The sequence below is a fragment of the Rhagoletis zephyria genome, unplaced genomic scaffold (assembly GCF_001687245.7).
Source record: "Rhagoletis zephyria isolate East Lansing unplaced genomic scaffold, Rhagoletis_zephyria_1.1 Rzeph_scaffold_02505, whole genome shotgun sequence".
Taxonomy (NCBI): Eukaryota; Metazoa; Arthropoda; class Insecta; order Diptera; family Tephritidae; genus Rhagoletis; species Rhagoletis zephyria.
Genome location: NW_016159589.1, coordinates 1 through 26644, shown reverse-complemented (window position 1 = coordinate 26644; position 26644 = coordinate 1). Strand labels below are relative to the sequence as shown.

The 26644-nt window shown below is 38.4% G+C and overlaps 1 protein-coding gene across 1 annotated transcript; it reads left to right on the top strand.

The window, feature by feature from the left end:
* Positions 1 to 15130: 15130 nt before the first annotated feature.
* Positions 15131 to 16607, top strand: LOC108367027 (uncharacterized). Its single transcript, XM_017621546.1, has 3 exons — positions 15131 to 15465; positions 15524 to 15809; positions 15909 to 16607. The coding sequence occupies exons 2-3, from the start codon at positions 15665 to 15667 to the stop codon at positions 16082 to 16084; spliced, it is 321 nt and encodes a 106-aa protein (XP_017477035.1). The 5' UTR covers positions 15131 to 15465; positions 15524 to 15664; the 3' UTR covers positions 16085 to 16607.
* The last annotated feature ends 10037 nt before the right edge of the window (positions 16608 to 26644 follow it).

Below are 26644 nucleotides of genomic sequence, written 5' to 3'. Positions count from 1 at the left end.
GAAAGGTTCGTTCAGAGAACGACTATGAACTTTTGGATGTACGTTGCCACAGGTGCACGACATGTTTTGTAATGCATAAAAATTTACAGATTTTTTTCATTTGTATTTGGAAAAGTATCAAAATTGAAAAAAAAGTATCTCTCCAAAATTCATTGAAAAATGTATCAGTTTTGACCTACTTGGATCAAAACGGTCACACTGAATCGGACCCCCGCTTTTGCCAGGTAATCGGTTCCAAGGACCACGTCATCCATCAAACCAGGCAGTATTAACAGATCGCTTTCATGCGCCTTATTCGCCAGCTCTACTCGTGCCGTTATAGCCTTCAGCACACGCAGTGCAGCTACTACGTCGACCTCACCTACTTTGATCGCCGCCAAAATTCGGCCATCCGTCTGCATTAGATCACTCTTTAGTTTGGGCGAGTCTGTTCAACCTGACTCCTCGCCGCAAATGGGGCCTCGACCCGAGTCGGGACATTCCATCGACCACAAGTCCAAAAAAACTCTCTCCGTGCAGCTCTGCACTCGCGAAATGGCCATCTTCTCCGCAATGTCTACACGCAGTCCACGGATTAACGTACTCCAACTGTAGAATTCTTGTCAAAAATGATGCAATGTGCATCAACCGAAAATGGATCGCTTTTAACAATAGTAACGTTTTAATGTGTGAAAGTCAACCGGTTGTAGCTTTTATGCAAAGCCTGTATGGTAAAAATCTTTGCAACATTGATGTTACGTATGAAGGTATTTTGAACAAGATTGAATCAAAAAACTATTGATGGACAGTTAGGCTGTTACACACCTAACAATGGATAATAATGCTTATAAAATTAAATCAGTATCACAGTTTAATATTTTATCATATAATATAGCCAATTTAAATAGTAAGCTAAAATTCAGTAACTTTTTTAAGTTTATTAAATCATTCGATATTTTCTTTTTGTTTCTCAAACAAACCCACGTACTTGCCGAAGACAGAACAAAATTTTCTACCCATTTTACAGATTACGTTTTACTTTGGATAAAGCAGGCCGCGCTAGCGGTGGTTGTCTTTTTGGTTTCAAAAAAAGCTTAGAAACGGCCTATAAAATCAAGTTTATTAACGTCTCTGGATGTGTTGTACTTTCAGTGAATCTTCATTCATGTACTGGTTTATTCCACAGTACTTGAATTGCACCAATTGGTATGAACATTTTCAACATTTAGACAACTTTTTCGCTACTGAGCACCCAGACTCTTGGGTAAACTACAACCAATTAAAAAACACCTACTGTCTGGGCTAGCTGAATTTTCGGAAAGTATGGATTCAAAAGACTCACACCTATTCTGCAACTCTTTCGTATTCGGATTTTGCTACGAATCGTAGAAATAGTATGCTGCAATCCGAATCGTATTTTCGAACTTTCGAAACTCGTAACAATGGCATGCATAAAAACGAACGAGTATGCTTTTTTGCGTAAATTTGTACGCAAACAATTCTTTGTCGGAGGAGAAATAAAAGATGTATGTCGATGTGTGTTTGCAAGTGATATTGGTGGTGTTCATTTAAACCGATAAATTGCATTCGCATATACGTATATTTTTATCCACTGCTTTATATAAACGAGCAAAAAAGAATCTTTGTTGCCCCTTATCGATAAACTTGGTCCGGTTTGGTTATTTGTACAATGATTTTCGGTTGTTGTGTCCAAACGCATAACCCGAGTCCAAAGTACTTTACAATACACGTGTAATCGAAGGATTCAAATTTTATTTAGGATAAATGTTTCAAATTTCCCACCGCTAGCTTATTAACAAACTCGGATTGCACTATGCACTTTTTTGCAAATTTCGACATGGGTTCTGTGCAAAAATTCTGTGGACGGCATAGCCGAAGTGATATGCACAATAAATGTTGTATACCTTTGACATGCGGAAGCCCCTCTTCCCCGCAACACAGAAAGGATAATTCTACTTAGTAAGGGTTATAATCAGACGTGGGCACTACCACAAACAAGCGTTAGACAAACGTGAAAATGTGTTGGTGTGCTTAATTAATTTTGCATGCTGTCGCGCTCTCATCGTAGCGCTCTTGCTTGTATACGTACACGCGATGATTATGCTCTTTGAGCGTGTGCTCGTTCTCTGCCCAAAGCGCGGCCGAAGGCAGAAGCAGGTGCAACAGGTGGTGGACCTAACAAAGTGCATGTTTTCAATGGCTTGGAAGAAGCTGTTAATGTATTAACTGGATTGAGAACCAGAGCTTCAGGCATAGGAGGAGTTCTGGCTTGTGGTTCAACAATTCAACCAGAAGCTGACATAGACGCGCCCATGTTTACTATGCCCGACAGCTCCGCATACCCTTGTAAATACATTGCCATACCGCCCTCTTACTCTGCTGCTATAATTGCAAATGCATCAGAATCCATCATTTTCCTCAAAATATATTGAATGATGCTTGGCCTCAGTTTGTCGGTCCAAACAGGAATCTTTATTTATGGTTGGTGGATAGCTCGTTTCCAATGGATGGTGGCAAGAAAGTGGCTAACTTACGTGTAATGATTTTGTATTACCGGCGTATGGTGACTCAATTGCATTCAAATGAATATTCCAAATTTGATGCTCACAACTTCTTTATTCTACGCAACAACATGGCTGAGGATTTGCCGGAAGGAATGTGACGGCACCTTTTGCCTCTATTAACTCGATACAAGAAAAAAAAGGCTTTTTACAGTCAGCTTTGTTCCTTATATTTGCTTAGACGCAGTCGATTTCACTTTCCACTTTCCACTGAGGGGTGAGTATCGAATGTCGCCAGCTTTTAATGCAAGCTTTTAATACACTTTAATTACTTGGTTGTAATTGTGTTCTTGCGAGGGCTGATGAGTGGGGTTCGCTCCGTGTCCAATTCGCAAAAAAAAGGAAATATATCTTTCTAGCCTCGTGGTATGTGACCACCGACTCTTTTGTCGTATGTCAGTGTAGGCGTTTTCATAGTGGCCATGTCAATTCGTGTCTATACTGGTATAATGGTTCGTGTCTTGAATAACTATTGGTTACGTAATTCATCTGGCAATCCCCCCCATTTGAAGTTTAGCTTTGACAGTTTTGTTATGTTTACATTTCTCATAATCGTTCTTGTGTCTATTATTTGGCCAATAAAAATAATAGATCATTATCCCGCTCTCATTTTCAGCGACACGTTAACAAAAGCACCTGTGGAGCGTTTAGTAGGGATATGAGAATGGAATGCGATTCACGGCCTGGACGTTAGACCTCTTACATCGAAATCATTCCACATGATCTTCGTCAACCCCATCCTGACTCGTTCAGTTCGCCTCTGAGCGCGTATGTATGTACACATGTTCCGTCTTTACTATTTAGTTTCAGTACGCATTACATAAGCTACGGTAGATGAAAGGCATTGGTAAATGATTTGGTTATGAATCTTTTCTTGTTTGCTTTAATCGATTTACTAGCAATGTACTGAGGATATAATGTAACAAAACTATGGATATAACAAAACTAAACTTAATTCATTTATTCAAGCCGGGTACCCTGTAATAAGGCAGAATCAATGGAGTATGGAGGCCCGCCATATATTCATCGAAATTCTTGAGAAGGCGAATGTGCTGAATGAGTTAACGTGTTGTGATTAAATCGGCGGAATAATTGCCAAGCACTCGGTGTTAAGCATCGATCACTTCATATGAATTCGAACCAAGTTTCCGAGAAACATAGGCTCTAATTTTTGGTGGGGCTAGTTTTTGTGCATAGCCCTCTCCGGCCACGAACTGTTTAGGATTGGGAATGTACACTTCCGAGGATATCTCGAAATGGCGTTCTCTTTTGCGGGTCAATGCCCGTTGTGCGGTTTATTGTTATTGTTCGAACTGTTTGTTTCGAATTTCATCAGCCAGAACTTTACGCTGTTCCACATCCTGTGTATGGTATGGATTTACATCCAATAATAATTTATACTCGTTTCCATCTTTCACATATTCACGACCAGTGTGCAGGAAATATGGCGTGTAGCCCGTGGCTGAATGCACTGAAGTGTTAATATCATGAATAACACGAGACAGATAGTTTTCCCAGGAGGAATGTTCAAGAAGGTCAGCCATGTGAGCACTTAATCCAAGTTTAATGCTTTGGTTTGTCGCCTCGAGCTGATTGGCTTGTGGATGGTACAAAGGCGTTTTCATGTGTTTGATGTTATAATCGTCGCAAAGCTTTGCGAAAGTTTGACTGATGAATTGAGTACCATTATCTGATATAATGAGTTCGGGGCAGCCATTCACCGTGAATATATGTCGAAGATAATTGACTACGGATATGGCGTTTGCATTTTTCATGGGCTGCGCCCAGACATATCGCGAGTAGCAGTCGATGGCTACGAAGATCCATTGGTTACGATTTTTAGACATGGGCAGCTTACCGACGAAGTCAATCGATAATTGCCTACCCGGTCGTTTTAGTTCTCTTTATTCGCCGTGAGGTCTGTTGGTGCTCTCATTACTTAGTTTAATGCGGTGGCATAGTTCACATTGCCGAACGTACTGGTAAACGGACTNAGTTTGACTGATGAATTGAGTACCATTATCTGATATAATGAGTTCGGGGCAGCCATTCACAGTGAATATATGTCGAAGAGAATTGACTACGGATATAGCGTTTGCACTTTTCATGGGCTGCGCCCAGACATATCGCGAGTAGCAGTCGATGGCTACGAAGATCCATTGGTTACGATTTTTAGACATGGGCAGCTTACCGACGAAGTCAATCGATAATTGACGACCCGGTCGTTTTGGTTCTCTATATTCGCCGTGAGGTGTTTTGGTGCTCTCATTACTTGGTTTAATGCGGTGGCATAGTTCACATTGCCGAACGTACTGGTAAACGGACTCATACATGTTTGGCCAGTAAAAGCGTTGTGAGACACGTCTATAAGTTTTCCAAACTCCCTGATGGGAATGTTGGTTGGATGGTTGGTTGGTTGGTTGGAAGATGGTACACAAAGTGTCCACAGTATTTCCGCACTTTGATTGGAAAATTTCAATCGATGATATAGAAGGTTGTTCTCGATTTTATATCTATCTGATGGTTGTTTTGAGGCCAAGGCATGCATTTTGTTGTACCATTTATCGCACGTGTTTGAGTCAATGTTGATCACGGATGTGATTGGGATACGATTAACATGAAAATTACTCGGAGGGTCAATTGGATTTCTACGAACGATGTTGAGAAGAGAAAAAGAACGAGATAAGGCGTCAGGAAGTTCCAAATGTTTTCCTAGTTTATGAATAATTTTGAGATCGTATGGTGATAATCGGATCGCCCAACGACATAAACGGGCAGTTGGGTCTTTGAGAGTTTGTAGCCAGAGCAAAGCTGCATGGTCCGTTACCACAACCAATTCACGACCCTTAAAATATGGACGGAACTTTTCGACCGCTAAGAGAACGGCTAGGCATTCCCGTTCAGATGCTGTGTAATTTTGTTCGGCTTTCGAGAATTTCTCAGAAAAATATTGAGCCACACGTTCATTCCCATCATATTCTTGTACTAGAACAGCTCCCGCTGCGATAAGCGAGGCATCGGTATAAACCTTGAATGGTTTTGAATAATCGGCCATAGTCAGAACGGGAGTGGTAGTTAAACACTCTTTGAGTTTGAGAAAGGCTTGTTCAGCAGCTGTATTCCATTCAATGGGTCCTCTTCGGTTTCCTTTATATAATTCACAAAAGGGAGCTGTGGTCTCCGAAAAATTTGGAATAAATTTACGGTACCAGCCTGCTGCACCAACGAACCGTCTGACTTCTTTTGCTGTTTTGGGCCATGCAAATTCAACAATCGCTCGAATACGAGATGGATTCGCAGATAAACCCTCTTGAGACAAAACGTAGCCCAGGAATTCCAATCGTTTACAACAAAAATTCGATTTGGATGTTGAGATGGTTAAGCCGGCCCCAGCTAGACGTTTTGCAACGATAGCCAATATCTTAACGTGTTCTTCAAACGTCGAAGTGCAAATTATGAAATCATCCACATATGCGAATGCATGTGGAATCAAATCACGGATAATTGTATCAATGAGAATGGCTAATGTGGCCGGTGAATTTCTCAACCCCATCGTCATGCGACGAAAAGCGTAAAGTCTGTTACCGAATGCAAAAGCGGTTTTCAGTTGACTCGATTTTGCCAAAGGAATTTGAAAGAAAGCTTGAGACAGATAAATACTGGTTAGGTATTTTGCTGATTTTAGTCGAGCTAAAATTTGATTAGTATCCGTAATTGGATAGGCATTTGGAACGGTGTTTTTATTCAATTCTCTTGCGTCCAAGCACACGCACGTTCCCTCTTTGTTCTTTACAGCCAGAAGTGGTGACCGCCAAGGGCTCTCTTCGATGGTCATAATGATGTAACGACTACGAATTTTATCCAATTCGGCTTGAACTTGTTCAGCCACATATGGCGATACTGAATACTGGCGTTTCATGACGGGTTTTGCATCAGCCGTATCAACTACGTGTTCGATCTGAGCTTGTTCTTTCCCACTCCATGGTGGCTGGTTACAGCAATTAATAAATTCATCCGCCGTAACCATTTCGACTTTAGCGGATGCAACTTCTTCAGTATCACCTTTGGCTGTATGTTTTAAAAATTGCTGAACTTTCTCTTGGTTCTGCACCAGTTCGAAAAAGAAGGCCTCAAGGAATGTACAGCCCATAATTGGGTGTTTCAGGGAGATAGGCACTACAAGAGTTGGCACAAGTCGGGTAAGACTACCAACCGTATATAATACATTCACTTTACCAATGGCCTTAAAAGAAATCGAATTAGCGGCGAGACCAATGGATGTTTTGGTAGGTTGCAACTGTCCCAATTTGTACTTCTCCTAAAATGTTTGTGAAATGACTGTGACTTCGGCTCCACCATCGAGTAAAACCGCATGAGACTGGTTGATAACCATAACCGTGAGATAATCGCGACAATCGTTCGGCATATTATATGTCAAACATTTTGCTGAGATAAAGAAAACATCGCGGAGTCGTGGTGGGTTAACTTTGTTGTCTCCGTCTTGATTGTGATTAGGGACTGGAGCTGAAGTAGGTTTTGTAATTGGTGGTTTTCGTTCAGAACATTAGATTGATGGTTCTTTGCCATCCCTTTGAGTTTGATTATACTCGTTAAGGATCAGAGTAGAATTATTACTGGAATTCGGTACTGAAGATGTGTCGATTTGTAGAGGGACTTCGGTCGAATGAGGATTGTTAGAGACAGTGGATTTAGAAAAGGTTGTGTATTCTGAGTACGATGGACCACTATACCCAATCGACTCCCTTACGCGTTTTTTGAACACGGGCATTGATCAGACGTAACCCCCGGTCGTGTAGATTTGTAGCAGATCACCCTATTCGGTTGGGTTCGACACTTTTTGAAGTGATGGCCCCACACGAGGCATTTTGCACATCGTACATTTTCGTCGCCCTCAACAGCGATAAATGGGTCGACGATAGTCCCTACTTTTGTATCATTCCCCTTTGGATTTTTGTCATTTTTATAATCCTCGTCTGGTTTCGAATACCTACGTTTCTGAGATGCTTTAATTGGCTTCTTTTGCTTGTTCACGTATGCACATTCCCTGTCATCGGAGGCGGATCCAGGAAACGAAGCGGTATATTCCGAAAGTTAAGACTCATCCGGTGAATCATGTATTGCCGAAATTTCCCGTGGCGCTGATCGCTGTCTATCCGAACGGGTTCTTTCCGGACGGGGTGTGGCAACAATGAACGAATGTGGTGCAATTCTCTGAGCGAACTCACGCAATTGCTCCAACGTGTGGACTTTTCCAGTGTGGACGAGTTCACGCAGATGATAGGATAAGGTACCAATGATGATATCGAGGTGGTCCCGTTGATCCAGACCACAGGAATTACCCTGCAATTGGAATGTCAAGTCATCGATATGTTTCAGCAGTGTTTGCGAACGTGGATCGAATTTAATCTGTGCATATGACATTATTACTTGGGCCCGAGTCTGTTTGTTGAAGAAACGAGCACGAAGTTTCATGCAAAAATCTTGATAATCTCCGAAGTTTCTCAGTTCGGTGAAGTACCATTTGAGTTGAACTCATCGTTCCCCGTTCATTCTCAAAACCATGGAAGTTCGAGTTCAAACTTAATTGGGGATCGCACGTCGGGATTCCCGTATTCGGTGAAGACTACGAATCGTCGACTGAAATTTTCTGATCAGATCTGCCTGGCGTGAAGCCGACTCGGGTTTTAACTTCAACCGAGCGGGTCGATAACAATAATGTATCATTTGTAGCGCGAATCTTTTTATGGACGAAGTTATTTGCTCCCGGGATGCGGCGAAGGTCTTGAATACTTGGGAGTATTACCTGTATCTCATTCGGTCCCTTCTGTCGCCAACAAGGTACGCAACAAAGATCAAGACTATCCACCTCCGAATTTACCGGAAGACCAAATCAGACTGAGAATATTCAACCAGTTTGAGAATGTTAAACGAGAATACCCAAAGAAATTACAAAAATAAAGAAAAATTAATAGTTTGGTTCAATTAATATTGGCCGTGTTACCGGTTACCTTGCTTGAACTTATACCGAAAGACGTAAAGACAAATGATCGGTTCAAAAATCTTGACCGTCGATGTGTGGTGTTACTTGATTAAAAAATTCAATTAACTTGCTTTTCAGAATTTGGCGAACTGAACTGAACGAGAATGGTTATGACTGCTGATCAATGGTGTTCGCATCGTAGATCGATCACCATTCACCCCCGCGGAATTAAATAATCAAAATATCCACAAAAATTTTGATTGAAAACGAGCTCCAATAAAAATCAATTAAATCATGCCGTGTGAAGACTGAGGACGATATTGATTTACAGTAATTATGAATTCAAAAGATAATTATTTGATTCAATCTCAATGATGATTTATAATACCGGAATTTGTAAAAGAAAAATGTATCAAAAATCTATTAAACTCGAATATGTATGGTTCACCGACGTACAATTTTGTGACCAACAAAATGAGAAAAACGACTAAAAGATTTTAATTTTTCCTTAAATCTAATTTTATGATGTATGATGAAATTGCTATTTTCCCTCAGCTGAGCACGCGGTTATTTTATGCCGGGCTTAGGTGTGGTTATGTTCAACAAACACCTATACTTTTTTTTTTTTGTTTACCCGTTTAGTTGGGCGCCAATGATTTGCTTGACCTCAGTTTGTCGGTCCAAACAGGAATCTTTATTTACGGTTGATGGATAGCTCGTTTCCAATGGATGGTGGCAAGAAAGTGGCTGACTTACGTGTAATGATTTTGTATTACCGGCTTATGGTGACTCAATTGCTGTCAAATGAATAGTCCAGATTTGATGCTCACAACTTCTTTATTCTACGCAACAACATGGCTGGGGATTTGCCGGAAGGAATGTGACGGCACCTTTTGCCTCTATTAACTCGATACAAAAAAAAGGATTTTTACAGTCAGCCTTTTTCCTTATATTTGCTTGGATGCAGTCGATTTCACTTTGCACTTTCCACTGAGGGGTGAGTATAAACTCCCCGTATGTCGTCAGCTTTTAATACAAGCTTTTAAAACACTTTACCTACTTGGTTGTAATTTCGTTCTTGCGAGGGCTAATGAGTGTGGTTCGCTCCGTGTCCAATTCGCAAAAAAAAGGAAATATATCTTTCTAGCCTCGTGGTATGTGACCACCGATTCTTTTATCGTATGTCAGTATGGGCGTTTTCATAGTGGCCATGTCAATTCGTGTCTATATTGATATAATTTTTCGTGTTTTGAATAACTATTGGTTACGTACATTCCTCTGGGAATCCCCCCCATTTGAAGTTTAGCTTTGACAGTTTTGTTATGTTTACTTTCTCATAATCGTTCTTATGTCCATTATTTGGCCAATAAAAATAATAGATCAAGAATTAACCAATTTTACAATAAACAAGCACATAATGAGTGTTTTTTAATTCCTTTCCACTTTGTTTTCCTTCATCCAGCTATCTTCGAAAAACAACTAATAGCTGGCAATGCTGCACATGTTTCCGAAAGGGCTGCAGCATGTGGATTTTTCGTTTTTCGTAGCGTAGCTACGAATTACGAATTACGAAAATTCGGGTTCTAGAATAAGGCGGTCAGTATTAAATACTAATGGTAGAAAAATTCTGAGCTTAGTGGAGAATGTGGGGGGAGTTATCTTGAACGAAAGGATATCTGGATAGGTGTGGTGAGTTCACGTTTTGTGGAGCTGTAGGATGCTCGGTTATCGACTACGCTATATGTTCCTTTGTCCTCCTTCCGCTTATTATTAGCTTTTCTATTGGTAAAAAAGAATTCTCTGACCATATGCCGCTTTTGATGCAGTTCTCGGTGCCGGAGAAGGAAGACACGGATTCTTTAGGGGTTTGTCCTGCAAAGATACTGTGGAAGTCTAAGTTAGCTCATAGATTTAATGGAGTCATTAGCTCTATGCCGAGCTGTGACTTTGGACAAAATTGATGTTTTGGTATCCACTTTAACAAATAAAGTAAAATCTGCTGCTCCGGAAAGCCTTGGCAAACCGTATTTCACGCCAAAAAACAATTGGTTCGACAGCCAATGCTTGATGACACGTAAAAACATGGTGAAACATTTAGATGTACTAGTTCTTAGGCAGCTCGTGTATTGTATGTATCCTCTCGCGCAAGCTATTTCAAGCTATTTCATTAAACACTGTTAGGAACTCCAGTAACTGGTGGCGAATTGCAAACTGTTTGAAATGTCGTTCCCAGAGAGTGAAGTATATCCTTCCCTGCAGGATCTTTACAGCCATTTTGAAACTTTGCTATCTTGCACAGCTGGCACACCTTGCGTGCACTGGACTTTGCCCTCAGTTGTGGACCCGTTTCTAGATTCTCCTTTTGAACTCCACGAGCTGAAGCTTGTTCTTAAAGGGCTTAGAGAAAATAAGGCTCCTGGTCAACATGGTATTAGCTATGAATTCTATAAGTACGCCCCAGAGTGTTTTCTAACTGAGCTTCTTGCAATGTACAATACAATATTTCTTAAAAAGCAAATTCCTCAAAGTTTTCGTAACGCTATTATTGGTTCTCTTTTTAAAAAAGGTGATCCAGACGTTCCGTCCATCTACAGGGGTCTCTCTTTGCTCAACACAATATATAAAATTGTTGCTGGTCTTCTGCTGAGCCGTCTAAATGCGTGGCTTGACTGTAATAATATAATAACCGAATTTCAAGCTGGCTTCCGCAAAAATTATTCAACAATGAACAATCTTTTTAGTCTAACTAGTATTATACACTTGAATTTTAATGCGAAAAAGAAAACTTATGCTTTCCTCGTCGACTTTTCATGTGCTTTCGACACAATTCCTCGCGGTATGCTTTTCTACAAGCTAGCCTGTCTCGGTCTCTCCAGCCATATTGTAGAGGTTATACTTTTTTGGTAATCAAGGTGTACGTCAAGGTTGTTTGTTGGGTCCAACCCTTTTCTCATTATGTCTTAATGATTTAAGTGACAGCCTCCCCTGCGGAGTGAAAGTTGGTGACACAATAGTAAAAGTTCTGATGTACGCCGACGATATTGTGCTTTTAGCAGATTCTGCATTAGATTTACAAAAAATGATAGACGAGATTCGCGTTTACAGTATGCAGTGGAGGCTGAAGGCTAACCTCGCCAAATCTTAAATTTTAGTGTTTAGGGAATGCAGTAGAGTTCCTTTCGGATGTCGTTGGAATTTTGGAAATCAGGTTATTGATATTGTCAATGAGTATAAGTATTTGGGTTAACTTTTAAGCTACAAACTTACTTTTGTGAAGCACTTAGACGCAAAACTAGTTGAGGCCAAAACTGCGGTAAACGTCACATGGATCAAATATATAAACAACCCTCGTATCTCTATCTCGAAGAAGATGAATATTTTCGATGCTGCGGCTAGGTCCATTATGCTTTACGGTGCACAAATCTGGGGTATTGATAAGTTTGAACCCGTAGAGAAACTCCCGCGTTTCTTTTTAAAAAAGTTAATATTTCTTCCCTCTAATACCCCAAACTATATGCTGCACCTGGAAACCGGGTTATGCCCTCAATTTTTCCTTACCTTACGTGCCCCTATGTTCTTTATTGGGCGCTTTTTTAGTCTGCCGTCTAACAGAATGTCCCGCATCGTGGTCGAGGAGACAGTGCGACAAGGTTCATACTGGACTAAAAAGTGGTACAATATTTATGAAAGTGTTAATATGGAACCGGATTTCTCCCCTTCGCCGCTTAAAAAGAACATTCCTTTAATATTAGAAAAGCTGGTCCAAACAGAGTTTGCGAACTTCACTGAAAGAGCACAAAAGTCCCAAACGCATACAGGCATACAGGCCCTACCTACTTTAATGATGACCATACTGCGTATGCTACAAGTCTTATTTTTCGCGCAAGAGGTGGCTTACTTAATTTTAATGCAAGATCTTTTAAAAATATTTCTACTAACACCTGCTCTATTTGCAATTTGAGAGCTGTTGAAGACACCTATCATTTCATTGGGGAATGTCCTATATACAAATATATTCGTTTCGATTGTTTTGGTGAGAAAGTCTTGGACCTGCCAAGAGTTTTAAATATTCTTAATAATGGTAACTATCGTTCACTGCATATTTATATAAGAAATTGCCTTAAATATAGAGAGCTGATTGTAAATGAGTTTTCTTCAAAAAAAAACATGTATATAAATGTATATATATAATATTGTCCAGTTCTAAGTGCAGTTCTAAGTTGTTATTGTCTATGATCTTTTATTTGTTTAAATTTATTTATTATTATTATTATTTAGTGCTGATATGAATATCGAAACTAATAGTTTATATGAGCATCAGCTCAAATTTAATTTAAATTTATTTAAATTTAAATTTTACAGTTTGTTTGAATTTCTCAAAACTTTTATAATTCAGTATCTGAAGAAAATAAATAAAATTACTGTTCCTACTACTACTACTATTCCGACTGAAGTGTTGCTACACCGCTGTGTGGTTCAGGTCGGCGCTGTGTTCTCTCTGCTCTAGCCGTCTCATCACTCCTAGGCAGTTCGCGCATATGCTGATATCTCTCCGTGACCCGCGGAGGGGTTCGCGCTGCGGCTCTCTGTGGCTCTCTCACCGGGGGGATATTTTCCATGTCTTCCGCCAAACTCACTAGCTCTTCTAGAGTGCTGTACTCGGATCGTTTAACATACCATTGGAACTTGCTTCTACAGTTTGTGTAGATACGCGTCAGCTTCTGCTCTGAGTTGTAGTTCGCGAGTCGCATCAGACTCTGGAGGGCCAGCACATAGTCTTTGAATTTCTCGTTCTGTTGTTGGACGCGACGACGGATCTCATCGTCTGGGGTTTCGTGGTAGCGAGAGTTTACGAAGAACCTTAGGAAGTCCCTTTTGAATTCCTCCCACTGCTGCCAATTTCGCTTATAACTGCGGAACCATGTCAACGCATTCTCTTTAAGTAGTTCTCGCATTGTTCGCGGTAATAAGTCGCGATTCACCTCGTATACTTTCGCCAATTCTTCTACACGCTCTATGAAGCTGAGCGGCTCCGTCGTATTTGAAACCCCACTTACGGACTCGGTCCATGATGGTTGCCAGTGATATCGTAGGATACGTTGCGTATGGTTGTGGTGTCCCAAACGCGTCAATGGGCATTGGTGACTGCATGACACTGGCTCAATGGCTTCCACTTGGTGTTGCTGCGGTAACAGTCAGCGCAGGCTTCGAGTGTTTCGCTTCTAGCTCTTCGAACCGCGTTTGGTAATCTTCGTTGTTACTCTCTTCTTGTATAAATGCAGAGAAGCGTATTCGCAGCTTATCGACTGTTCCGGACTGTGTGGACTGCTCCTCTCGGTTGAGGTAATGTACCAACTTTCTCTTCACCATTTTTTTTCACACTGTTTTTTCACTGGACCGCCTACTAGTAGTTCTTCGGGTGGTCACTGCACTTTGTGTCTCTCTCACATGTTCCTTTATTGCTTCTTGAGTTTGAGTCTTTCAGGTGGTCACTGAACTCTGTGTCTCTATCACTTGTGTTCTCTTTTTTTCACTTCACTTTTATTTCTTAACGGCACTCTCCTTTATGTTTGTTTCCTTTAGAGTCCCTGCTTGGGCGCCATTTGTAACGGTATTTCCTGAGTGCTGGGCGTAGCTCTCGGTTGTCCAGGGTCCTGTAAGGAGTAAACACCCTATCTCCTCAAGAAATTATAACACACTCGCTTCTGGTTTATAGCCCCATTATTTGCTATACTCTCGCTATATCCAATCTCTGAAGTATATAACTAGAGTAGGTTTAAACCTTACAGCTAGCACCAGTCTCAGTGGTTAAAGCCCACTTCGAATATATAGTAATAGTCTCGGAGGTTTGATCCCTCTTCCACTACCCGTGCGACCCACGTTGCGACGCGTACCACGTATGCCTAGCTAATGAACAATGCTTTTTAGCACTGCTCTTTTTATACCATTTTGTCCAAGAACGAAAGAATACAAGATTGCACATTCCCGCAGAATGACATTTGCGGCAACGGGTAAACAAAGAATTTGGCGAAGAACAATGAGTTGACAGTTGTGAATTTGCAATGAGAAAACGTGTTTTCTTCACAATTCACCAATTTTTCAAGCCATCCTATAGCAAATTAAGCACAACGTTAACAAAAATTATACAACCACTCTTGAAATGTGTTCAAAAGAATAGAAAGAATTTTGTGTTTGTATTGCAGGTGCCGGAAAAGTTATAATATCTTGTCGCAGCGCATGTTTTCCTGCAGAAAGTGGTCGATGCTTGCTTACCTCCGATTTTAATTTGTAAATTGTGGTATTTCAACGTTTTCAACTTAACTTGCCGTGTTTAAAAGTGGTCCTTTCAATTGTATGTGGGCTGGTGTTGCTGTTTGAGAACTGTGAAGCTGTGGAATCAACTAAGTTGCCGCCTTGTAAATCATGCACTGTGCTTGTGGAATCATTTAATTTGGTGAGTGCGTGGCAGTAATAACAAATTTGTGTCGTATTAATATAAACTTTGCTTACAGGGTTTGGAAAAAATAAGTCGCGGCAAGAATGCCGGTGGTGATGCAGCTTAATTTCCATAATTTTCCATAAATGACGTGGTGCTTTATCATGCGCGGAATGCACTTAAAGGCATGGTACGTCCTCAGAGTTTAAAGATTTGTCAATTCCAAATCAACACGGGCTTCATACCGGAACAAGAAACATTGATAACATTTTCCTCGAATGATCTCGATGATTTACCGGATGCCGATCAGGTTCCTCATGACTTTTAGGTTTCGCTGTCGTTGAGTTTCACGGATAACGAATTTCCGCCGAGTAGGAATCCTCCTTGGTTACCAGCAAAGCCCATAAGAAACGCACAACATATATTTAGTTCGCAATTAGAATTCGAGGAAATGGTGGATAATTTCGGCAAGTCCCTATAGTATTTCCGCCCATTTCAATTATTTATTTATTTTCCTTACAACAGTGACAAAACCTAGTTCGATCAACAAACCTACGCCTGTTAGGTCAGCTGCTTCCGTAGATAACGCCTATTTTACCAGATGCTACCGAAATAAAGCAAGAGGATGTACCTCGAATCCAACCTCAACCATCACCACCAATAGACATGCTCAATTTAAACCAGCCCCAACCCCAGCTGCCGGTGCAAGATCCACAAGCCACAACGAGTGACGCTAGTTTCGATTTGCTTGGAGCATTCGGGGATGATAATTCATCTGGCATTGGCTCGGCTCCAATACCTGATATTTTAGGTAAGGATTCGGTAGATTCAAAAAAGTCTTAGACTTTTAGGCGGCCATCCAAATTAATATTTGCTAAGTTCTGAATTGAGACCTACATTTCTATTTTAGAAATTAATGTACAACCAACTTCAAATGCCAACCTTGATGATATCTTCGGCTCAGTTGCTTCATCGGCGCCGAAAATCAACCTGGAGTTTAATAGTTTTTCTGTAAACCAGCCGACACCAACTAGTGCAAACCAACCTGGTGTATTGGTGTGTGTCGCGTCAGTCTCAGCAAAATAGTCTTGCATCAACAACCAGAGCTCAGTACGTCATAGTTATTTTTCTTCTCTGTTTTTGGAAGCTAGTGCAATGAGGTATAGTTTTAATAAACATTTATTCGATTTGAAATTTTTACTACTATAGTCTTTATTTTGCAGTATATTATATACATATATTTGCAGTATATTATATTTTCATTGATCCGCTTAGTTAAGTTTAACTATAACGAAGCAAAATGATGTGTAAAACCAAGTAATTGCTTTTAAATCTAAGTAAAAAAATATACAATTTAAATGACAATTATTAAAAAGATACATGCATACATATATACGTTAAGAACATAAATATATATAGGATATAAAATTTTAATCTCTTTGTCAACTTAATTGCGGCCCTGAAAAGGGCCTCTTGTTGATTGGTATATATGTATTTATCTAAGCATAAAATTTTAATCTCTTTGTTAATTAATTGGCGGCCCTGAAAAGGGCCTTTGGATAAATCATATTACTTGCCTGCAAATAAATAAGTTTATATTTGTATAAAAGACGCTTGATGATTTTTTAAAACTAGGGACTTACGTAGCATGCAAGTATTTTAATTTTAGGAGTCTGAAATACTGAGATCAGTGCGTGTGAAATGCGGACATTGATTCATGCTGCAAGTAAAGAACGGTTAATTTCTACAAATTTAAAAACGCTTTAGTTCAAAACTTACCACATGTTTGGTGTTTTATGCAATACTTACGGTTCTATAATGGTACCATATGGATCGATCTAGGTCAGAGCTTTTTGGCTTTTTTTTTCTTTTATGGGCATTTTCAACGAGTTCTTTATTTAATTTTCGTATTTTGAAGAACATTCTTGCCCTGAAAAATAATTTTTTTACTTTAATGTCGCATTGAATTGTTGCAGCATGCTCAATGTGAGTTTTTACAAAATCATTTGTAATGAGCAAGCCATCTTCGTTCAATGCCTTAAAGACTGACTCAAGACTTCGCATATGGACCATCATAGAGGAGCTTGGTAGGGATAACCCACCCTCATTAAGGTGATCCGCCCAGGAGAATGAATGGTCGTCATTGCTCCTGAACGACGTGCTGGGAATGTCATCCTGCAGCTTGTGGCAAATATATCCCGCTAAATGCTCGAGTCCGTCTAGCTCCAAATCCTCGAATTCCGCTTCTTCAACCGGCCACAGTTCTGCATTAGAGCTTAAGTTTTTCAGCAAAATACCTGTAAATATGGTGAAATATATATGTGCGATTATTAATAAAATATATTTTTATATTTAAGCCGAATGAAATAGATAAAAAATTATTTTGAATTACTTGTAAGCGGAGGCTGCGTGATTTCTATGTCAGGCGTATCATCCTCTTCTACATTAGCAGAATCGGATAATACGCCCTTGTTGTGTCCTAGCAGGTATAGTCGCAGACGGTACTTGAATTCCTGTTGGTCAGGGTGATCATGTAACCCGCCTTTTGACCGAATAATGCCGAAGAAATTTTCGAGTACGTCTTGGTTTAGCCGATACGTCAAGACATACTTGACATTAAAGCGAGCTTTAATGTCCTCGAATAACAACTTCAACGCCGTATTACTTTGAATGATTCCTAGGGATATAGTAAGAAAAAATAACAAACATTTAGGGCCGGTTGTTCAATGTCTGATTAGCACAAATCGGAGGTAGAAGCTCCGGTTAAATACAAAGACTGCTTTATCGATCACATGTTATATGCATGATATCGAAAACGTCGATAATGATGTTTAACCGGCAAGTACTGATAACCAGACATTGAACAACCGGCCCTTAATGTTATTCTTGAGATAACCATATGTATTAGTTTACCTTTTTGGAATGGCAGCAGACTAAATTTGCCAAGCACCCTCATATTTTTGACTAGGTCGGTCATCTCGTCTAGGATCTTGTTTTGCTCCTCGATCGCTAAACCGTAAGCAAGACACCGCTTCCTGGAGTCGGCGTGAGGCACCCTGACGTTTAGAACGTCAAACCAGTCATTTGTCTAAGGTGTATAATTTGAACATGAGTTTTAATATTGCGGTTTAAATATATCGTAACCTTAATTCACAAAGGCCCTAAACAAAAAAAAATATATATATATATTATAGCAGAAGCAATAAACGTTATAAAAATAGTATCGAAAATAGGTAGAGCTTTTGAAAAAGGGGCATGTAACTCCGTTGCTTTTGGTACTTACACTTTAAAATTTTTATTTAAGCTATATTTTAGTACGAAAAACTGTTGGTTAGAGCCTTTGTGAATTAAGATAACGATATGTAATATAGTAAAATATATAATATATCAATTTCATAATATAATATAATAACACATACTGTTTTGAATAACTGGAAGCATTCGGTCCAGATTTGGTTCTGCAAATGACCTAGACTTGCTGCCCTTGTTACGGCCTGCGCCACAGTATGCGAAAATAGTTTCGCTGCCGTCTTGACCTTTTGGCGGTGAGCTCCAGCCACGGTCAAGTTACTTGCAGAAATCTTGTGAGTTATTGTCAAGTCCGTGCTTGTAATTGACAATAACTCCAAAATTATTTCCTTTTTCACGCTGGTGTCTAAATTGTATGGCTTCTCCTGCCGGCAGAACTCTACCCACTTTCTGGCCAAGGCGTCGTCGCGGGGAAACAAAAAAAAAACTGCATTTGGGGCCTTTACCCCTACGGCTGCTGCAATTGAACACACGACACGACATTTTTATAAAGTTTTTATTACAAATAAAATGATTTTTACTTCAGAACGCACGAATTACTTCGATTTTTCACTTGAAAATACACAATACGTTTGCAATACGTTTGCACTTGTTTATAAACAAAAAGATTGTTTACGTATTGCCATAAACGTCAAAGTCGGCAAAACCAAAGTAGCGGTTTCGGGAATGCGCCACCTTCAGTTCATTACACCATGCATTTTGTCCATCCGCAGACAGTTATCCTCATAACAATTGTTTGTGCTTTATGCGCAACGTAATAATTCAATATATGTATGTGCATATGTACATGGGTATATACGTATACAAACTACAATTCAAATAAGCGTACGTATATACATATATATATTAATAATTCAACCATAAGTATATATTTGTACATGTGTCTAGCAGCTCATACAATTCCAATTAAAAAAAATGCATAATATATATATAAATTGTTGTGGGGCCCAGGGCCACATTTATACATACAATTACAATACATTTACTGTACACAAAATACACGTGAACATTGCAAAGATCGTATATTTATAAATATATAGGTGTTAGGTGTTTTTTTATATGTAACTTTGCTGGTGAAACTGCAAAGAATTTACCAACAAATTAGTTAAAATTAGAATAAAGAAAAGTTAAAAAAAGTTACTAATAAAGTGAAAAGAGTGATAAATAATGTAGTAATTTCTACATGGTAAGTGCACTGAAAATAACATCTGCGTAAATATAACGAAAACTTGCGTATATCTTACGAAATGTTTCGTCCTTTTGACCCACGAAAGTTTTCGTTAATTGTACAAAACCGTTTTCGTACATACTACGAAAATATGAGACATCAGACCTTTGGTATACTTTACGAGTGCGTTCGTACTGTTTACTAAAGAATTTCGTATTATGTCTTTGTTTTTTTTTACCAAATTTTTATAATAATAATTCGTATATTTAACGAAATTATTTTCGTAAACCTTGCGTTTGTTGCATTCATTCGCAACACTGTAAAAACCATTGTATTAGTTAAAACACAACACTTTTATTCTATTTTTATCGTAAATTTGTAGCGGTTTGTTTAACAAATTGTTTTGCAAAAACGCTTAACATTAATGATAAAAGTATAATGAAAGTGTTTTGTTATCATTTCAGCTATGGTTTTTATAGTCTGTGAGTATGCGTATACTTTCCATCTATAAATAAAATAATGAAATATTTTCAAACTTGTTTAAAATATCCAAAAACTTGTATAGGGCAGCTAAATTTTAATTGAAAAATACGCGTATAGGCAGATAAATGCGCTATTTATCCCCCCATGGTTTTGTGGTGAATTTGTGTTACCAAATAAAAACGCTGTTGATTATCTTTTACAGTGGAGTACAATTCATACCGTTTAAAATTAAATAAATATTCATTATTTTACAAATGTATTCCGATTGGAGGCCGCTGTGGTGTAGTGGTTAGTAGTGCGCGCTACCATTCCGCATGGCAAACACTATTATCCAAAAGTAAATAGCCAAAAGCAATGAGGTTATCAAGGACCTCATTTCTAGTTCCGAATAAGAAGACGAAATCAGGGTCAAGCTAAAAAAAAGAAGTTATTTTAACGAAAGAGATAAATAAGAATGAGCTTTACAGCCCTATTCGCGTGTTGTCACAGTTGAATTGTCATTATCGTATCATCAACTGATGTCATAGGTATGCACAGTCAGTAATGACAAGCGAAAAGCTCGTTTTATTTGCCAATTGCGACGAAAGTTTATCTGTTCTGTTTCAGCTGTTCTTTGTTTACACTATAATTATTCTTTTTGACCGCCACTGCAACGGACGGGATTTATTTTAAATAAAATACACCGCAGCAATGGATTACGAAACGCCGGAAAAGTGAGTAACTTTATAATAGGAAAATTGATTTCATTTTATTATGAATTCGTCGATTAACATGCGTGGAAAATATGAACGCACCACACAATGGCAGCTGCAGTTTTGTAAAGACCACCCCAACTGCAAACGTGTAAAAACTGTCAAAAAAACTGTTGTCTCGGAGGTACATAATATTTATTTCCTCCATGAATTATATTCGGCTAGGGATACTATTATAATATGCATACGCAAATAATAACTTTTTAACGCTCTTATTTAGGCAAAACAAATCGTTTCACAAATTTCATTTAGTAAAATTTTGCAACTTCTTTCTACAAAATTAATAAAATTGAAAATATTAACATATGTCTCAGCGTTGTCACGTACTCAATAGGTCATCACAAAAATAGTAGCAATTGTCACCGTTGGAGCTTTAAAATTACCCTCTCCATACCTAAACGGGACAATTGATTATAAACATGGCAATAGTTATAGCGGCGAGTTTTGTCATTTCACGCGAATAGGGTTGTTAGTCTTACCAAACGAAAACCATCGGGCAATTTGTATTGCGGTCAAACATCAAATATTTGTTTTGTATTATTTATTGTCGGTGTCTTGAATGCTGTAAAGCGCACGAGCACCAGTGTTTGTGTTTTTCTGATAATCCATTGCATTGAGATCATGCATCAACGCTCTATATGCAACAATAAAAATAAAATGCAACAAAACAAAACTTAAAATTCACTCACTTTGCCAGCTAGCAATCACAGGTAGCAATGTTAACGATTAAGCGATAGCTCCACCAATGATTATTAAGATCAAATAACAAATTAACATTTAAATTTTTATTGTGATTTTTTTTCGGGAAATTCTTTTATAAAACTTTTTAATTTATATTATACGCCTCATAGCAGCCAGCAGGTAATTTCGCAATGACACGCGGTACATAAAAATATGATGAAATATTAAACTGCCGGCAATTTAGTATATTGCACGAAAATATTCGTATATTGTGCGAATTCAAAAAACAGTTTCTGGGGCATTTCGCATCAAGGGGACAGGAAAAAAGGGGGATTCTTTACAATTCCTTCATATTTTGGGTGATTGTACTGTGTGAAATATGAAATTGTGTGCATATTTTATTTTCTCTTTATATGATGGTTACTTTTCGAGTTATGGGCTTCCAAAGAATAGTAAAAATTAAAATTCGGTTTTTTCTAAAGTATTTTTCCGTATTGAAAAAAATAATAAAAAAATTTAAAGCCTGGGCGGCATCCTGGACAACAAAACTATAATTTTCTGCAAAATCACACTGCACGATGACTTCTCCTTCGTCTAAATTATTCCTAAGATTTTTAAAATAAAGCGACGTTCTTCTGCAATATAAGCAGTGGTTTCAGACTGTCCAGGGCATCACACAAACTGTCTACAAAATCTTCACTGAAAAGAATTTGAGTCGAGATTGTGAAGCGGTCGGTGCCAATCCAATTTTTAAACTGCACGTAGCATCCTACTTAGTGGGAGGTATATGTGGTGAACAAATTTACATACCTCCCACACTAATGCAGATTGCATTCTAATGACCTTATTCATAAAAAATAAAGTAGGTTTAAAGAGCTTTATAAACTGACGTTTTCATACATGTTTCAATTTATAAAGCTACATTATTTTTTATGAATAAGGCCATAAAACTTTAAGAGAATTATACCAAAATATTAAAAAAATTGGTCGAAGTTTCTAAAATTTTGTTTTTAAATTTTCACTTCCGGTGTGGTATAAAAAAAATTGTTTAAGGAAAATTGATTTCGCATTTTAAAAAGCGAGAAATTTTGTCACCAAATCGCGAGGTTGAAAATTTGTTGAATATTTTATCAATACGGAAAAATACTTTAGAAAAAAACCGAATTTTAATTTTTACTATTCTTTGAAAGCCCGCAACCCGAAATGTAACGACCATAGAAAGCCAAAAAAAAAATTACACAATTTCATATTTGAAACAGGTACAATTACCCAAAAAATTAAGGAATTCTAAAGCATCACTCTTTTTTCCTTGACCTGTGGACGCGAAATGCCCCTTCTGGATTAGAACTATGTATGAAAGTATTTAATAAAAAAAACCACACGTTAATATTACGAGTGCCTTCGTACAATATACAAAATTATTGGTACAGAGATTTATTCGCTAATTTAAAATAAACTAAAGTTTTCACAAATTGTACTGAAAAAATGCCTTACGAAACTCGTTGCGTTATATATACGAATGGTTCGTAAAATTTTGTTTGGTTGTGCAAAATGTGTTCGTATATGAACGAAAGTTTCGTAAGTTGTACAAAACACGAGACTACGAAAGTTTTTCGTAGCATTTCCAGTGTGCTCCTCCATTATTTGGTTTCATAGGGATTCGGATACCTTCCTCACTGAAGTAGTAAAGAGAATTCGCTTAAGTGCTTTTTTCGGTTAAGCGCACAAGTTTTTCGTGAAAAGAAGGATGGTGCTTGCAGATCACCTTTTTTTAAAAGCTGGTGGTACAGCCACCAAAAAACTCAGCCGCTTAACAACGAGACGCTTATCAAAACTTTTGTTTTTGCAAACTTGGTTTAATAATAAATAACACCGGTTTAAAAAACAAAACAAGTTTCTGCATATTGAACCAAACCTCTATATCCCATATTATTCGACGTCCTAAATGCGAATCCGAGATCTGTTTGCCTCCATAACGTCAGGTTCGAGGCCATTTGAAGGTCAAGTAGTTAAAAACTCATTGAATAAACCAGAAAATTTAATAAAATGGCATGACCTCTAGATGACCTTGAACAATAAGGGACCCCATATTCGGATTCAGCGACTACAAAACCAATTTTTTTTATTGAATAAATTGTTTGCCCTATTTGACAGTCAAATAACCTCAAACATGATCTTATGGAGGTTAACGGACCTCGGATTCGGGTTCAGCGAGTCTAAAACCCCATGTACATGAATTTTCAGCTTTATTTTTTCCCTACTTGACCATCAACCTCGAACCTGAGGTGATGGGGCTTGCAGACCTCGGATTCGCATTCAGCGCGTCGAATAACAGAGGGATACAGAAGCTTGGTTCAATATGCACAAACTTTTTTTTTGCAAACCTGTGTAATTATCGCCTCAAAAACACTCGTTTTATTTTATTTAAAGCAAATTAAAAAGAGAATTAGAAATCTTTTATGGAAAAGTGTTTGTGTGAGTACTCACTGTAAAAAAGTGCCTTTAAAAATTCGATTAATCGATTATTTCTCAATAATTGCAATTAATTTTTTTGTGGATAGAGAAGAAAAAATTTGGGTGATCTTAGGGAATTGTCTGAGCTCAGTAGCTCTGAAAAAGCTTGTGAAATTAAGTTAATATTCGACAATACATTTTTACAAATAAAGCAAACACATAAACTAAATGGAATTGTATTTTGTTAATTTGGTTTCATGTATTTTTGGACATTTCGCGGCCATCTATTCACTAATTTATCAATTATTTAAGGGTTAGAATAGTGGTTGGAACAATCACTAATTATCGCGATATTTTCCTAATAGTTTCACCGTCAAACTCACTTGTACATCACCAACTAGATGACATGTGTGAGCGCGTGAACATACTGTAAGGCAAATGCGCCCATGTGTGTGCAAGAAAGGGTCACTTTTTTCCCCAAGCCCATACAAAACTAACCTCTAAACTGACGAAAAGTTATAGTCAGTTTTCCCACTAATTTAACCGATAATCATAGGTCAGGATTCTTGCAGGGTGATTAATCATATGATTAATTAATCGATTATTTTATTTATCCTGCCATCCCTAGTGCTAGAAATGCCTAAGTGCCCTGTTACACGCCCAGTATTTATTGACGTGATTCAAGTATCACGATATTTATTGACGGAGTAGCATGCAGTATTGATGGATCGTGATCCATATCGCAAAATTTCTAAAAGTTTTGAAATCTGGATCGCGGATCGCAATACCGTCCATAAATATTGAACTTTCGTCAGTACATCTTTTACTCTCATAATGCGAACATCGGCTCTGCCTTCGCTCTCGGGGCTTAAAATCTTTCAAAACCAATTTTAATTAACATTGGAAATTTTAAAATATTTGTGGAATGCATTATCTGTAAATTATACGTACAAAATAAACATATTTTCTTGCGTCATGATAAGCTTTAAGCACAAAAATTATGCAAATACTGACGCGATAAATATTGAACATGTAGCATTTGTGCGCGATCCATCAATCCAGAGCCCCAAGGGCAGGACGATACACAAGTACCTTACTATCGATACTTTTGGCAAGAAGCTTGACCTATGATTATCGGTTAAATTATTGGGAAAACTGACTAAAACTTTTCGTCAGTTTAGCGGTTAGTTTTGTATGGGCTTGGGGAAAAAAGTGACCACTTCTCCGGGCGTGTGATAGTGCATCCCTTTCTTTCATACACACGGGCGCATTTGCCTTACAGTATGTTCACTCGCTCACACATGTCATCTAGCTGGTGATGTACAAGTGAGTTTAGCGATGAAGCTATTGGGAAAATATCGCGATAATTCGTGATTTTGCTGACCACTATTCTAACCTCTAAATAATTGATAAATTAGTGAATAGTTGGCAGCGAAATATCCAAAAATACATGAAATCGCTGACTCCACAGTCGGCATAAGTGCACTGGCCTTAAATGTTTTCTTCTCTATCCACATAGCGCTAAAAAAGATTTTTTGCTCATTTTTTTATATACAAATAGAATATACGGATTTTGATTAATTCTTTCTTTAAATTCACCGACTTCTTTATTTTGCACCACAGCTAACAATGAAGTAAAATTTTCTTTGATGTATGTATGTATGCACATATGTATGCGAGCCTACAATCGATAGTTTGTTTCCGATATTCTGTTTTTTGCAGGGCGGCTGACCATATCGAAAAGAAACTATCTATTGTACGCTCGCATACATATGTACATACATACATCAAATAAATTTTTATTTCTGTCGCAGAACGCCCATTTACCCTATGGTGTCGCACACTGCGCACTTACCCTACGGTTTATTGTGACCGATTATTTTTTGTAATTTCTATTTATCCTATTCTCGCTTATGTACAAATGAATTGAAGTTTCTGTATACATACATACATACGTATGTACAATTTAAGTTCTTATGTTCAAATTTACCGCTATGTGGCTTACTCCGTTTGCAATTCACATGCCAAATTCATTCGTTGGCCAGCAACCGGAGCGAGAACAAAGCAAAATAAACCATACTTTTGATAGAGTTGTATAATTAAATTACTGAGTTTTTCTTATTGTGCATAATAAGTATGCGTTAAATTTGCTAGCTACGGTCAACGTTTACATCTTTATTTTGCTGTTCTATTGGTTTTATTGTCGTTCATCTTTTGCTTCTTGAGGATTTTGATTGACACATCTCAAAGTTTGGAGCACATCTTTACATTGCCGATTGGAATACATATTTGCTATTACCGCCTCATTTTTCGCCTATCATATTCAATTTGCGATTCAACTGCTTCTGACATCTTTAATTTGCTGTTGAATTAATGGGATTACACCGCGCCGCAATTTGAGTAACATACAATTTCATTTTCTACTAAAATTTGTGCAGTTTTTTGATTAAAGTAGAACTGGCGTTGCTATTGCCAGTTGCCATTGGACATTTATGTACCGTACGCCACCCCGAAGGAGCCCCCGCCTGAACTCATTCGGAGAATTGCCAGAAGTTACCAGCCACAGCAATATAAATATTGCATTAACTCGAATTGCCGAGGAGCCAGTGAGTGCAGCCGCAAATACTGCTCAAGCCATGGACAGTGCAAACATTCTAACCGCTCAAGCTTCCACATCTGCCTTGGAAGTTGTTGCTGAGCCAGCCAGAGATGCGAATGCCACTGGCGCTCCCAGCAACACCACATCGGGCCTGCCAACCACTCAAGTCATGGATCTTCATGCCATGGAGCAGCGTTTAG

What these genes read in the sequence shown, in the direction of transcription:
- LOC108367027 (XM_017621546.1), top strand. Translation starts at nt 15,665, where the DNA reads ATGCTCAATTTAAACCAGCCCCAACCCCAGCTGCCGGTGCAAGATCCA. An exon ending in TCCAATACCTGATATTTTAG is followed by an intron (nt 15,810 to 15,908) that starts GTAAGGATTCGG and finishes TTTCTATTTTAG; the next exon opens with AAATTAATGTACAACCAACT.